The sequence below is a fragment of the Lynx rufus genome, unplaced genomic scaffold, assembly GCF_022079265.1.
Source record: "Lynx rufus isolate CCGP_SWC_20201006 ecotype Redwood Valley unplaced genomic scaffold, mLynRuf1.p SCAF_7, whole genome shotgun sequence".
NCBI classification, from domain to species: domain Eukaryota; kingdom Metazoa; phylum Chordata; class Mammalia; order Carnivora; family Felidae; genus Lynx; species Lynx rufus.
The window spans coordinates 59,696,176-59,712,044 of NW_025814889.1; the positions used below are offsets into that span (position 1 = coordinate 59,696,176).

The 15,869-nt window shown below is 37.3% G+C and overlaps 1 protein-coding gene across 5 annotated transcripts in view; it reads right to left on the reverse strand.

Annotated features, from left to right (window-relative positions):
* The window catches only part of ITPR2 (inositol 1,4,5-trisphosphate receptor type 2), a 500,503-nt gene that overhangs the window by 116,182 nt on the left and 368,452 nt on the right, over positions 1 to 15,869 (reverse strand). For all 5 annotated transcript variants that reach the window (XM_047065390.1, XM_047065392.1, XM_047065391.1 and 2 more), the window contains exon 46: positions 1,149 to 1,256. In XM_047065390.1, the coding sequence (XP_046921346.1) occupies positions 1,149 to 1,256 (108 nt within the window). The remainder of the gene's footprint in view (positions 1 to 1,148; positions 1,257 to 15,869) is intronic.

Sequence of the window (15,869 nt, forward strand, 5' to 3'; positions counted from 1 at the left end):
TGACCCACCCAGCCCACCTACTATTCCTACCTCTTCTAATCCTGTAGCTTTGTACTGTGACTTCTGGGACCTTCCTCAGAACCTAAGTGATTTGGTGATAAATTTGTATCAACTTCCTCAGCTTCCTGACTTGGCCAGCCTCTCTGTCTCTAAGCACCTGATGCAATAAAGAATGTTTCTGCTTCTGGTCCAGCTCATGGGTTCTACCAGGGTCAGGTCTCCCACCAAGGCTGCAGTATTATTCATGTCTATAAATGTGAGCAAGAGATCCATCCTGTGATATGAGGTAATAATGCTCATTATGCCAAATGTTTGGCAATAGGAAACAACAAGGTGTAGTGATAATATACCCTGAGAGTTAATAGCAGTGTTACCCATCATGCATTCTGCTGAAAACTAAAAAAATACCAGCCAAAGTGAATAAATGTATGAATGTAAATTACAAGTGACAAGCGTCAACTACTCTGCTCACTTCTGCCTGATTAGCTCTGCCAACTAGTGTCAAAATGATACCATAGCTAGTAAATGACAGCCAGATGGGTCTCACAACACATAATGATAAGTCCATGTTGACCTCCACCTTCTAAGTTGCCACCAGCTATTAAATAATGTTTCATTTAGGGGGTAGGGCATCAATTGCTGCGTACTGAAAATGGAAACTGCTATAAATCATTCCAAGTTTTAGCTATCAATATGAAAACTTTATAGCGCCTTCCATACTTTTGAACACTGTCTTACACAGAGATCTCTTTTAATTAGCCTTTTAGAGTTTTTACCGAGCATGCTTTTCTTGAATGATACTTCTATTATAATAATCTTTTCATGAAAACACCACTGCTTTGCAATGATTGCTTCTATGACCAAAGTAAAACAAAAGTCACATTAATTACAAAAGAAAATTTAGATATAGTTCTGGCCAAAAACTAAAGACTGCTTTATCTGCCAAAATCAAAGACTGCTTTGAAAGATATGCACCTCGATTTCTTATAAATGACTCTTCGCATCTTATCCTTTGATATATACTTTTCCAGTTTATATTTTTCAATTCTGCTTCATTGTTCTAGGAAACAATTATGAAAATGTCCTGAAATAGAAAGTGAACATATATTTTCACAGTTGATCCCTTTCAAGAAATAATTGATGGTTACCTCAATCTGTGCAGTGTGATTGGCATAATATTTTAACGCTTCATCCCCATCATCTGGATCTGATCCTGGTTTGAGCATCTGTTGTAAGAGTTTGTTGTGACGGGCCAACTAGAGGGAAAGAGAAGGGAAAAGGATTTAGGTCTTTTTTTCCCCCTTTCCTGGGATTAAACTTTGAAATTACTTTGTCCACTTGTACACATAGCTTCACAGTTCTGGGGTTAACGGTGATTAATTACACTTCAGTAAGGCATGTCCATTGGAAAGCTATAAATAATGAAACTATAAGGATCAGCTGTTATTACCATATCAATTTTACATTTTTTTGTTTGGCAATATATATGTTCCTCTCATGAGAAGACCATGTCTCTCCCAGAGTAGGTGTTCACTTACTATCTGTTGATTAAATTTATATCTTAGATAAATGTATAATTGAGCCAGGAAGAAGAAACACCGCAGAGATATATAACTGATACTCCCTATAATAGATTTAAAATACATGCATATCTAAAACAACTTGATCAGCAGTGTGATACTTCAGTAGGTAACAGTACCAATATAAATGGCAGCTTCTATATACACAAATAAATAGGTATTTATATTTCAGAGGAATTTCTCTTATAGAATCTAATCAAAGCTCTCTACATTAGCAGTTTGTACTAAAGTCCTATGCTTCTGAATATTCATATGTCAGAATTCATACTTTTCTCAGTTTTATTAGGAGTGGAAATGGCATTTACAGAATAAAAATTTCACCACAAATTGTCTTAAACTTCTGTTGATAGAAGTAATCTTTCTCTCCCATTTGAATGTCTATGACATTTGTTGCCAGTTCTCTCACGTTGTAAATAACTAATACATGATGCCTTCACATATCACTTTTATGGCTGTCTTGAACAATTCCTGAAACCCTGCAATGTCTTTAACCTTTCAGGTATTCTACTTATGCCTCAAGTTTCCTGAGGGCTTCTAGTAAAAAGAATCCACATATAATTCTTATTCCTGGCACCATTCCTATCTCTTACCCTGTGCCAGCCACTAATCCTAAACACTTAAGTGCATGGTCTCATTTGATCCTTCTAGGAAATCCTAAAGTTGGCACTCGTATTATCCCCATTTTACAGATAAGGAAACTGAGGCACAGAGCATTTAAGGGAGTTGCCCATGATAATGTCTCTAGAAAATGATAGAGCCAGTATTGAACTCAAGCAGTATGGTTTCATAGTATTCTTATCAACTTACAGAGCAATAAATAAGTCTTTGTACTATTCTTAAGATGTTAACTCAAATTGTGATTATTAAGAATGGACATAAATTTTAAACAATAATCCAGGACCTATAAAACCTCATAAACATTATACTTGTAAGTGGTAACGTGGTAAATTAAATATTCATTCCATTGATGCTGCTCTAAAGCAAATCATTTCCAAAGCTATTATTTTAGATTGGCTTTCAGGGATATTTATAATTCACTCAAGAAAACCATTTACATTTCATTCTTGACTAAATGTGAATTATACAGATTTTTATTACAAACTGTAGTCATGAAATTTGTTGTGACTTATAGGTGCTTCTAAAATTCTAAATATGTTTCAAAGGATAGAACTATTATAATCATTTAGGCACATTAGCATATGTTTTAAGAAGTTTGTTGAAGGTAAAATTGGCATGACTTGTTTACCGTTTGCATCTAGGGCATGAAGGAGTTAGGATGGACCCCAACGGTATAGACCTGAGCAACTGAAGGCTTAGAAATTCCAGAAACTAAGGAAAAATGCAAAAGGAGCATATTTAGGGAGAGAAAATCAAGACTTTGATTTTGGACACATGAAACTTTATATATCATGCAAAAGGAGACGATGAGCAGGCTGTTGGATGGACATGTTTATCAAGAGTTCTGTGCAGAGTTCGGGAATGGAACTATGTACTGAGGTGTCATTAGTATATGTGTCATACTTAAAATCATGAGCCTAATGAGATGACCTAAAAGTGAGCTCAGACAGAGAAAAGAGATCCAAAGAACACCAATAGAATTTAGGAAGAGGAGGGGAATCAGAAAAGAAGACTGAGAAATTTGCGCCAGGGAGGTCAGAACAAAACCAGTGAAACCAGGGGTCCTGGCAGCCAAATGAAGAAAGAACTTCAGGATGGAGGGAGTGATCATTTGTGTCAAAAGTTGATGACAGGTGAATCAAATGATGACCAGGAAGTGACAGTTAAAAGTCACTGATAACCTCGACAGCAACAGTTTCAGAGAATGGTGGACACCAAAGCCTAATGTAACAAGTTGAAGTAAGAATGCGTGGATAAGAAGTATAAACAATGAGTATAGGCAACTCTTGAAAAGCACCACTATAAGGGGGAGCCAAGAGACAGGGTGGTAGCTAGACAAATGGATAAGGCAAAAGGGAGGTATTTTTATTTTTTATTTATTTTTTATTTTTTTTCAACGTTTTTTATTTATTTTTGGGACAGAGAGAGACAGAGCATGAACAGGGGAGGGGCAGAGAGAGAGGGAGACACAGAATCGGAAACAGGCTCCAGGCTCCGAGCCATCAGCCCAGAGCCTGATGCGGGGCTCGAACACACGGACCGCGAGATCGCGACCTGGCTGAAGTCGGACGCTTAACCGACTGCGCCACCCAGGCGCCCCAGGGAGGTATTTTTAAAGATGAGAATTGTAACATCATGTTCGTTTAATTTTGAGAGAGCTGGAACGTTTGCTAAAGCAACATCTTGACTAGGTGAGAATGGAATAATCTAAGATGTAAGTGGAAGGTTTTTGCCTTAGATAGAAACAAATTCAACCATACTGACAGCAGAGCTATGGGCGCAGATTCAGGAGGGTGTTAGTTTTGATGATGGGAACACAAAAAAGTTTTGGGTTTTTTCCTGGTTACTTTTATTTTCTCAGTGTACTAGGAAGCTGATAATGAGGATGAGAAAGGAGGTGTTGGAAATTTGAGGAAGAGAAGATATGAGATGGTGAGCTAGGGAAAGTGAACACACTTGGAAAATGTAGTAGGACTGTCAGGAAGTCCTAAGAGCTCCCTTTCTGGGATGGTGAAAGCGAGGTCAGTAAGCATGTTTGTGTGTTTTTCTCCAGTGAGGTTCAGCTGTCTGGGTCCAGGCATAAGTAGACAGAATTGTAATTAATGGGATTGGTGGTGTTTCAGGACAAGGTCAAAAACACACCAAAAAGAGATACGTGGAAATTAAGAGTCCATGCTAGGACTTTCAATGGGCCCATGGAAGCTAAGCTGAATTGCAAAGGTAATGAAGCCAAGAGGGACAATGAAAAGGTGGCAGGATCAAGGAATTGTAGCTTCTAATGTCTTTTAAAAAATGTGTTGCAGTTGAAGTGCTAGAAGAAAGTACTAGTTAGAAAAGGCAAGCCAGACTGAGATACTTAAAGTGGAACTCACTGATGGGGGGCAGGGAGCAGTGACTAGTAATGATCAGGTTTTAGGTGTAACCATATATCTATCATCTGATCTCCATCACCACACTGCCCTGAGCCACTATCTTCTCTCACCTGGAATATTGCAATAGCCTTTAACTGGTCTCCCTGAGTCACCCTGGTCTCCCAGAGTTTAGCCTTAACACAGGAGCCAGAGTCATCCTTTTGGTACAATCATGCCTCTTCGACTCAAAACCCTCCAATGGCTGCCATCTCAGTTAGAGTTAGAGCCAAGTCTTCACCATGGCCAACAAGGCCAATAGAATCTGGCCTTGTTACACCTTTCTCATTACTCTTCTGGTACCTCCCCAACATCCCAGCCCTTCTGGGCTCCTGACTGTTCCTTCAACCTGAGAAGCGTGTATCCATCTCAAGGCTTTGTAGGTGTTCCCTTTCTGGATCCTCTTCCTCTAGACACCTGCATGGTTTGCTTCCTCACCTTCTTCAGGACTCCTTTCAAATACTGGCTTATCAATAAACATGCTTTGAATAATGACCTCGTCCATCTTCCCTAATACATCCAACAACATTTCCTCCTTTATTTTTCCCCATAGCATACTATGATCTGACATACCATATTTTATTATCAATCTCTTCATTAACTATCCCTGCCACAATAGAGTAAGCTTATGTTCTTAGAGAACAGAGATTTTCATCCATTTTGTTCACTGTTATATTTCCAAGGCTTAGAACAGTGTCTGGCACATAGTAGATATTCAATACATATTTGTTTAATAAATTAAATATAAATATCAGAACTCTTAAATCATAAACAAAGGATAGCTTTCCAATGTAAGACATTAATTTGAATAATTTCTTATAAATTTATTTATTAAAAACTTTTACTTCTTTATAGTTACTTTATAGTATTAAAATTAACATAATGATTTTAAGAAATCAACAATGCCATTTTATGTGATATAATTAATAGTACAAATCTATACAGATAATTTTCATTTAGTATGTACTACTTAACAGAAACAGCAGGACTTCTCTCTTTCCTGCAGTGTTAATGAGATGATTCTACATTTTCTTGTTTTATTGAAGATAATGGCACTCTCAAAGACACTTTAAAAAAATAAGATGTGGAGGCCTCTCTCACATGTTCAAACATTTAAAATAAAATTTATTCATAATTATATATGTAATCTACACATATATTGGAAAATTAAAAATATATAATAAGAAAAAACAAAATAGAAATAACTATACCATTTTTTTTCTGCCTGGATATCTTTTACATTATTTTGTGACTGAGAGCCTTTCCTGACTAAGTAGCCTAGTTTGCTCTTGCTTGTTCTGTGTTCAGATGGTGCCCTGTAACATACCTAGATAGCAAAATTTCTCATATTGTATCTTAGTTAATATTATGTCTCTCCAAGGAAAAGGACCTTGTCTTGACCTCTACATTCTCAGAGCCAAAAACAGAACTTGGTACACCAAATAGACACAATAGATATTTGCTAAAGAAACAAGTTAGTGAATAACATTCATTATGTATTTATTGGGCAAAAACTCTTAAATCTCAATGAATTATCTCTCTGTTTCCTCCTTGATAAAATACAAAGGCCAAAGAAATATAGTTAGACATCAGATGATGGTAGAATTCCCAGGGTTTGTAGAAATAAAATATTTTAATATTCTGTTCTTATTTCATAGTTAATTCACGTACTTATATCTCTTCTGCTGTATTGTAAGCTATTTGGAGAAGAAGGACCTGAATACTCAATAAATGTGGGCTTGAACCCTGTGAAGCAAGGATAGCATCCCTATTATATAAACAAAATACAAAAGTAAATAATATCTCAATGATTCTAAAACATGTGAAAATAACTGGTATCTATACAGAGCTCTCTGGTCCAAGTTTACAGTGTACTAGAAGCACAGTATAAATTCTCAGAGACCAATTAACATATGCTCAATAGTTTTGGGTTTTTTTAAAGATTTAGTCCCCTCTATATGCACTCCTATTAAAAATGTTACCCAGAATGACCATGCTGCCAATCACAAACATCAGTTTTTTCTTAGTGATGGGCTCTTTACTTTAGCCAATTTTCTCTACCATTCCCTGCCACATACTTTTTCATATGACACAAATAAAGAAAAACAACCCCAGAATTCAAAGAAGCAACAGCATCATTTAATATCATGTGCTTTGGAAACCAAATGTGAAAAAAAAAAAAAAGGTAAGTTTCTAGACAAGTATAGCACATCTGTGGAGATCCATCACAATGAGAAATGTAATTTAAATCTTAATTAAAAACTTGAAAAGAGTTAATGAAGACATACAAGGACAGTCATCTTATGATATATAACTTTAGCTCACAGAGACCCTCACAACAGTATTTGAAATTACCTGATGTCACTATACAACATGGTCTGGAAAACCAACCATCCATCAATGTTACTAATAATGAGAATCTGAACATGGGCATCATCACTGAATACTAAAAAGGAATAATGTTATAGTTAGAAAATCTCTGGGACCTAGAAATACTTACAATCCACGACAGTCTTTATTAGGTGAAATTGTAGCAATCGTTTTATACATGGCGTGGACATGATGCCTACATTCGCCATACCTGCTTGGTAAATGGTGATGAAAGAATTTTACCAATAAAAAACTCTTATTAGCTCATTACTACAAACAGAAAAACTAGCCTGAGGTAATTTATCCCTTTCATAATATTAAAGTTTTAAAAAATGCAATGTAATACATGGACAGATATATGCATATATATATCAGGGAGAAAGAAATCAAAACATTGGCAGTTAGCCTTATAAAAGAATAAAGACAGGGGCGCCTGGGTGGCGCAGTCGGTTAAGTGTCCGACTTCAGCCAGGTCACGATCTCGCGGTCCGTGAGTTCGAGCCCCGCGTCAGGCTCTGGGCTGATGGCTCGGAGCCTGGAGCCTGTTTCCGATTCTGTGTCTCCCTCTCTCTCTGCCCCTCCCCCGTTCATGCTCTGTCTCTCTCTGTCCCAAAATAAATAAATAAATAAAAAACGTTGAAAGAATAAAGACATAACTCCCACAAGGAAAGACTCCCTTGAATGCATAGAGATCTTTCATTATGTGTTGGGGGGGAAGGAAAATCATGCACTTCATTACTAGTCATGACATATTTGCAATTTAAGTACATATACAACTTTAAACAGGAATAAAAATTTGTGCATATACATAAAATACATACACACTCATAAGTACCATATACACAACCATATACACAAACATATATAACCTACAGCTAAGTCTTTAAGTAACACTGTGCAGCTTTTTAAATCCAAGATTAGGGAATAAAGATGACAGATTTAGGCTTTTTATTTTTAGCAGCATCCCTTATTAAACCATTCACATTTATCTTCCTATCATTAGAATTCTGATTCATTTCAGTTTGGGTCCAAATAAGGATGGAGTAAAAAAAAAAAATCAAGCAATTGCACTTGAATGATATTCAACAATAATTATTCTTTGGCGCTTCTCATGCGATTTTTTTCATGTGAGTTCCACTTGTATTAATTGGTAAAACTGACAGAGCAACTGCCTTTCCAAAGATCACAAAGTGCGCTGGAGCCTGAAGTCAGAATAATTGGCTTGTACGTTTACGTTAATAATTGTACAATGCTTTTATAGCAAACACTCTTCCTGTTAGAAGCAGAGAGAAATCAGCAGGAGAATATAAACTGAGGTGTTTACCTTTTCTAGCATGCTTAAAATACACAAACCTGTTTTCAAAACATCTATCTTTCTCTGATTTGGTGTTTCTTTTATGTAGAAAGCAAAAAACACTACTGTGGGATTATAGAGATAAGTAAGACTTATTCTCTTTCTTTAAGCAATCTACTTTCTAGTTGGAGGAATGAAAATAATTATAGAAATGTAATTAATATGAAGGAAAATACGGGCAGGAATGCAAGAGATCACATTTGGTGGTAGCACTAGGAAAAGAATCATGTAAAAAATGCATCTGATAAAGGTTTTAAAGAATGGATAAAATGTCCATAGGCAGGAAGGGGGAGGTGAGGATGTCATGAGGAAGCCATTCTTAGGGGAGATGGGGACCTGCATGAAGAAAGTCACAGAAGATGGGTAGAGAGAGACAGGTCTGGAAGGTGCAATCATACTAAATACCCATGTAGGAGTTTGAGCAGAGAATACTATTGAAGGTTGAACTGTGTCCACCAAAAAGACATACTCAAGTCCTAACCCCCAATAGCTGTGAGTGTGATCTTACTTGAATATAGGGTCTTTGCAGATGTATTCAGCTAAGATGAGGTCATACTGGATGAAGGTGGGTCCTAATGCAAAGACTAGTGTCCTTGTAAGAAGAGGGAAATTTGGACACAGACACAGACACATAGGGAGAATGCCATGTAATAACAGGAGACAGGGACTGATACAAGGCCAACAGCACCAAGGGTTGCTGCTACCAGCAGAAGCAAAGAAGAGGCAGGTAAGGACCCTACCTTAGAGCTTCCAGGGAAAGCATGGCTCTGCCAATACCTTCATTTAGGACTTGCAGCCCCCAGAACTGGAAGCGAATAAATGTCTGCCATTTTAGACTATCAGAATTGTGGTAATTGGGGGCGCCTGGGTGGCTCCATCGGTTAAGCGTCCGACTCTTGGTTTCAGCTCAGGTCATGATCTCACAGCTTCGTGGGTTCAAGCCCCACATTGGGCTCAGTGCTGGCAGCACGGAGCCTGCTTGGGATTCTCTCTCTCTCTCCCTCTCTAGCTGCTCTTCCTCCACTTGTGCTGTCTGTGTCTCTCTCAAAATAAATAAACAAACTTAAAAAAAATTCAAAATTGTGGTAATTTGGTACAGCAGCCCTAGCATGCAGTATCAGTCTGTTTGGGATGCTAAACAGAAATACCAGAGCCTGGATGGCCTATATATCATACACATTTACTTCTCACACTTCTAGAGGTTGGGAAGTTGAAGGGAAAAAGCACCAGCAGATTTGGTGTCTGGGGAGAGCTCACTTCCTCATAGACAGGCGTCTTTTCACTAAAACCTCATTGGTGGAAAGGGCAAGGGATCTTTCAGGTCTCTGGTATAAGGGCATTAATCCCATTCATGAGGGCTCCACCACCATGACCTAATCACCTCTCAAACGCAAAAATTCCAAACACCATTGCACTGGACGTTGGGATTCAACATATGAATTTGGGGGTGGTGGGTGGCACAAACATTCAATCTACAGCAGAAGCTAATACAAATGCAAGCCATTAAGGAATTTTTCTCTTAATTTTGACATGATAAACTAAGATCTTCTTATTCTTTTCCCCTTCTATTAGGAAAAGAATTGGGGGATAGAGAGAAACCATTTGAGAATGGCGCCAACTGTCCAGAGCTGCTCTCAGTACTACAAAGTCCCTTATAAAGAAAATAACCCAAAGAAGAAATAACTGTCCCTCTAGAACATTGATACCAGGATTATGATTGTGTTCGGAGTAGGGTCAAACTCATGTTAAGAAGAAAAGGCTTTCTCACATGAGACTGAACTGTGTGGTCTCAGCAAGAAAATATTCACTGTGGCAGGGGTATGTGCACTTAGACCCTTTGTAAGCATATAAACTTCTGGCATTTCTAAAAGAGAGGATCACTTGCTCTCTACTTCAATCAGTAAATCAAGGTTGCAGGAACGCCCCCCCCAGTAATTTTCAAATTAAATCTGAGGTTAAATAGTGAAAGATGCAGAAATGGTGGCATTTCCAGAAGAGGGTGAGCACATTAGAGAGTTGGGGGTGAGGGGTAAAGTGAGGGGAGAAAATGTGGACGAGTATTACAGACATGGGTTTGATATTATGTATACAATATCTATATAGTATTATAGATAAGGCTATGGGAAGCAGAAGAAAGTACTGATTCTCCACCAAAGAGTGTAAAGAAATGGATTAGCTGGAAAACCTCAGTCTTTCTTAAAGTTAATGCTAGTTCTTTTTTCTCCTTCCCAGACTTTCTTGTTCCCTAGTCAAGCATGGTTGTCCATAATGTCTCGCAGAATTTGGATTTTAACTAGAGTGGAAAGAGAAAGACCTAATGTTTATTTTTCTGGACTCCCAAAAGAATCTGAAGAGCATGCCTCAGGGGCACCTGGGTGGCTCAGTCAGTTAACCATCTCGATTTCAGCTCAGGTCATGATCTTGTGGTTCGTGAGATGCAGCCCTGCATCGGGCTCTGTTCTGACAGCCTGGAGCCTGCCTGGGATTCTCTCTCTCTCTCTCTCTCTCTCTCTCTCTCTCTCTCTCTCTCCCTCTCTCTCTCTCTCTGTCTCTGCCTCTCCCCTGCTCTTGCACACACACATTCTCTCTCTCTCTCTCAAAATAAATTAATGAAGTTTAAAAAAAACACACACACAAAAAAACAGAGAATGCCTCAAAGAAAGCATGGCCAAGAGGAAAGCATAGCAATGGAGAGGAAGGTGAACAGAGGGAGTGTCACTCTGGGAAATACAAATTAGTAAGCCTGGGAAAGAGACGACACAAACCCCTGAGCACCTTGAGAGGCAGTTGTGGAGGACGGGTGGACTGTCAGACCAACGACCTCAGACACAAAGGAAAGCATGAGATCTCAGGACTGTTTCCTCATACCTACAACCATAGGGAAGTAATGACCTGGTTCCTTCCCTCCTCCTACAGGACTAAAGGAGCCTAGAATGCCAACATTACTCTATACTTTATCAAAGGAGTTGATAAAGGAGCATGTTTATAAAAGGAGTTGAAAAAATATATAGGTTTGGGGCGCCTGGGTGGCTCAGTTGGTTGGGCAGCCGACTTTGGCTCAGGTCATGATCTCGCGGTCCTTGAGTTCGAGCCCGCGTCGGGCTCTGTGCTGACAGCTCAGAGCCTGGAGCCTGTTTCAGATTCTGTGTCTCCCTCTCTTTGACCCTCCCCCGTTCATGCTCTGTCTCTCTCTGTCTCAAAAATAAATAAACGTTAAAAAAAAATATATATATATGTATATATATATAGGTTTTATTCATCCAATATCCAAAATAAATTATTTACGGTTCTTAGAAAGCAGTTTATTTTTTCCATTGTGGCCAATCTAAGACAAAGATGAACAAAATGACAAGAAATTCACCAAAACCAACCAACCAAACGGACAACCCCCGCACCCCCCCAAAAAAAAACCCGCTCAATTTTCAGATGGTCTGGACTCCTATTCATTAGGGTCTATCTAAAATCACAGTAAAATCAATAAAAGACCTTTCGTTATTATAATGAAGATATGCTTGATAGCTCAAACTTCAAAGCAAGGCAAAGTAGGAAAGAAAAACCCCGACATAAATGGCCCACCAGCAACAATGCATTTTTAAATGATTTAAGGTAGTAGGTTATATTTGCACTATGGTTTTGACATAAAGCATTCAAAGTGTTGCTATGAAAACTCCAGCTTTCCTAGTGATTGCTGAATTTCATCCTAATGGAGTGGTTCTCAAAATGTGGTTCCTGAACCAGCTGCATCAGCATCACCTGGGAACTCCTCAGAAACCCAAATTCCTAGGTACTGCCTCAGGGCCCTTTAGAATCAGAAACTCTGTGGGTGGGGCCCAGCAACCACTTTAGCAAGCCCGCCGGGTGATTTCAATCCTGACTACATTTAAGAACCACTGTCCTCTTGGAGAGGAAATTTTACCACCAGGACCAATTTAAATACTGGACAGGAATCCACTTTCCATTTAAATCTAAAACTAAAGAAGCAACGGTTTTTAAAGGAGTTTTTTTTCCCCTTCCCTACAAGAAAAATGTAAACAGTATTAGATACTCTTAATAACAGTAATTTCCTGAACAATTTTTTTTCAATTGTAACTGAGATCAGACGTATGAAAAGTATTCCATTTAGCTTTTAAAAATTGGTCATTTATCTACTATATGATTTCACTCATATGTAGAATTTAAGCAACAAAACAGATGAACATAAGGAAATGAAAGGAAAAAAAAAAGAGAGGGAGGCAAACCATAAACTCTTAAGGATAGAGAATAAATTGAGGGTTGATGGAGGGGTGCTGGGTAGGGGGATGGGCTAAATGGGTGATGGGCATTAAGGAGCGCACTTGTGATGAGCACTGGGTGTTATATGTAAGTGATGAATTGCTAAATTCTACTCCTGAAAACCAATGTTATACTATATGTTAACTAACTGGAATTTAAATAAAAACTTGAAAGAAAAATAAATTATAACTAAGTAAATAAATAAGTAAATAAGTAAAAAACCAAACAAATAAATAAATATTGGTCATTTATCACTCATAGCTTTAATTTCTGAGCTCATTTTACACTTTTAAAAATATTTCTGTACTAGAACCCCATTCAAGTAAAAAAAATTGTTAATAAGGAAGTTTATATAATATTTATCAAAATATATAGTACACGTATTAGTTTATAAAATTAGTTTATATGCTTATTCTCATGAAAAGAGTAGATGAACAAAATTACCTTCTAAAACAAACTTTTTCCCTACAATTATTTAAGTCAAACTTATTCTTGAGTTTGATTTTGCTCAACTAGAACAGGTCATACTTTCTTTTACTTCAATACTTCAAAAGCTATATATATTAGAATTTTATTAAAAAAATTTCATTTTTAGAAAAAAATACCTGTCATTTTATATTTTTCATGCAAAATTTAATGAAGTATCATGCTTAATTGCTTCTTATATCATAGTAAGAATATACATCAATATTTTCTGAATGACTAAAACTACATGAAAAAAACTACATGAAAATAGTAAGTAGGCCATCTTATCTGAAATCAGTATTTCACAAAAATATTCTACATTAATCATTGTTGTAGTGTCCTATTCAAAACGGATAAAATATTTGGGGGTGAGAAGCAAAAAACGAAACCAATTCTCCATGTTTCATGTGATTATACAAAACACAAATAAACATTAATAAAAAGAGAAAGTAGCAACTAATCTCTAGAAAACCCCCAAATGATGTACACTTGTAGTTTTTATTTTTGTTCCGTAGAATTGATGAAAGACAGATGTTCATCCAGACTCTATTTCTTTCTGATGATCATAAAGATAAGTCTTCGAAATTTCTGGGTCTTACTATTTCTATAAGGAAGTAATGTATTTATTTCTTCAGATCCAGAGACGAGAGGATAAGACTACTTTAGTAGCTCCATCAAGCATTTACAAATCAGTGTGTTGGATATTTCCCATCCGCGTTCCCTCCTGAGTGATTTTTCAAATGTGATCTGGATAGGAACAGCAGAACACAAGGATCCTTCTCTGTGACAATTCAGGTGATGATATGCGAGTGTGAAATGCTATTTATTTGATTTTAGTGTGTCTCCCTCACCTAAACTATAAGTTTCAGGATGACAGGAATTTTGTGTTCACTGTTGTATCCCATGCCTCCAGAATAGTGTCCAGTACCGAACAGGTCCTTAATAAATATTTATTGAATGGATGGATGGCATAGAATGTTCCTGTCTGACCAATTTTTAATGGTATATGTTTCTAATTCTCCAGAGGAGATTGATTTTTATGAAATGTTGAATTACAATTTGTAAATGTGAAAGATATTTTAGTTCTTATTTATGGAATAAAGTGATTAGTCATTTACTTACAACATAAAGAGAATAAGAATTAAACTGTCCCTTATCTCTTCAAAAGCATTCTAAGTCTTTCACTGTTTCTAGTGGTTCTTTTTTTCCAAGGCAAGCACAAAGAGGTGAAAAGAAGCATCTTTTTGAGACCTCTGACCATATCAAAATAGGCCTTGCGGTTGACTGAAAAAAACGTTAGGGTCCTTGCTCCCAAAGCAATTGTTGGAGAGAGTGGTCTTATCATTCACACTGAGGGATTACCTCTGGTTCTGCCACTGACCTTTCATGGGAACACGTACAAATCACTTGACCTTTTTATGTCTAATTTACCTAGCTGTGAGAAAACAGTAATACTTACACTATTGTATCAAAGAAAATTACTGGAGGATCTGTGTTCTTAATGTTCCTTATGCTCCTGGACCGATGAGGCTTTAGTGAAGAGCACAATATTACTCATTACTCTCCCCTATGATACACCTATTCTAAGAATGAGTCAATTGCTTTTCTGTTGCTCATAGACATGACAAAGCCACTTTCAAGTGGGTTAATTAAAGGCTTGGAATGATAATGATGAGTTCCACAACAGTTCTCACACTGCCAGTGTGCTCAGGAATCCAATCTGAAGTGTACAAATTAGCCAGATGTAAAAATCGGAGGTGGGGGGAGGGGTGGGTGGTGGAATGTGGGGAATTGAGAAGAAGCCCTACAAGATAATTTTCAGGAACTTTAAGCTCAATTGCTTGAAAGCATATCAACCTCAGGTTGTTATAGCTTTCTATTTCCAAGTTACATCAGACTGAGAACTATCATGCGAGTGCTGCCTCGATGTTTAACTGTCTAATCAACAGCTGCTTAAAAAAAAGGTCAGCTTTTGTTAGAGTGGTTCTCAAAAGTGAGAGAATTATTGCTCAAGTGAACTTCTGCATTTCAAAGGCAAACCTAATAAAGGAGGAAATGAGGTGGCAAGGTGAATTTCAACTCTAAGTAAGGATACAGATCACTTGAATCAAAGTGAAAAGAGACAAAGAATTTTGAACAGATGTATTTTGTTACTTGTTCATTCTGTGACATCCAACACCCTTTTAAATGCTATCTAGTCATTCAGAAGTTAAATTGCCCAGGTTGTAAATGAAAATACAAAGGAGGGCATGAAAAGAAGGGAGGAAATACAGTTTAGAGACAAACTCATTTAGGAAATCCTGTTCTCCTTTCTCAGAAAATTATACAGCTAGCTGGTAGAAAAGACATTTAAGGGTACAGGTATTGATCACAAACATAGATGCTATAGACAGTTACTGCCTGTGTTATAAGCTTCTTTGGTACTATATGATGAGGTCACGAATTATCTATAAATGGAACATAAAATTGTTAGATCCATAAAGCATGTTATATGCAATTTTTATACAACAAAGGACTCATAATCCCAATCCAAAATAACAAAAAAAGTTTTCCTTATAACTTAAGCAATCATAAGCAAATACAATGATGGGTGTATGTCTTGTATGCTCGTTCTAAAATAGTTCATGAACCCCTGATTTGTGCCCAGTGATTCCCCAGGAAATGGAGTTATAAAAGTGAACAAGACAGTCAAATCTTCAGCCTTTATGGATTGACTTTCTGGTAATGGAGAAGACACAAACAAACGAGCAAATGCTAAAAAGAAAATAAAGCAGAGGACGGGAGTAAGGAGCACCGGGCAAT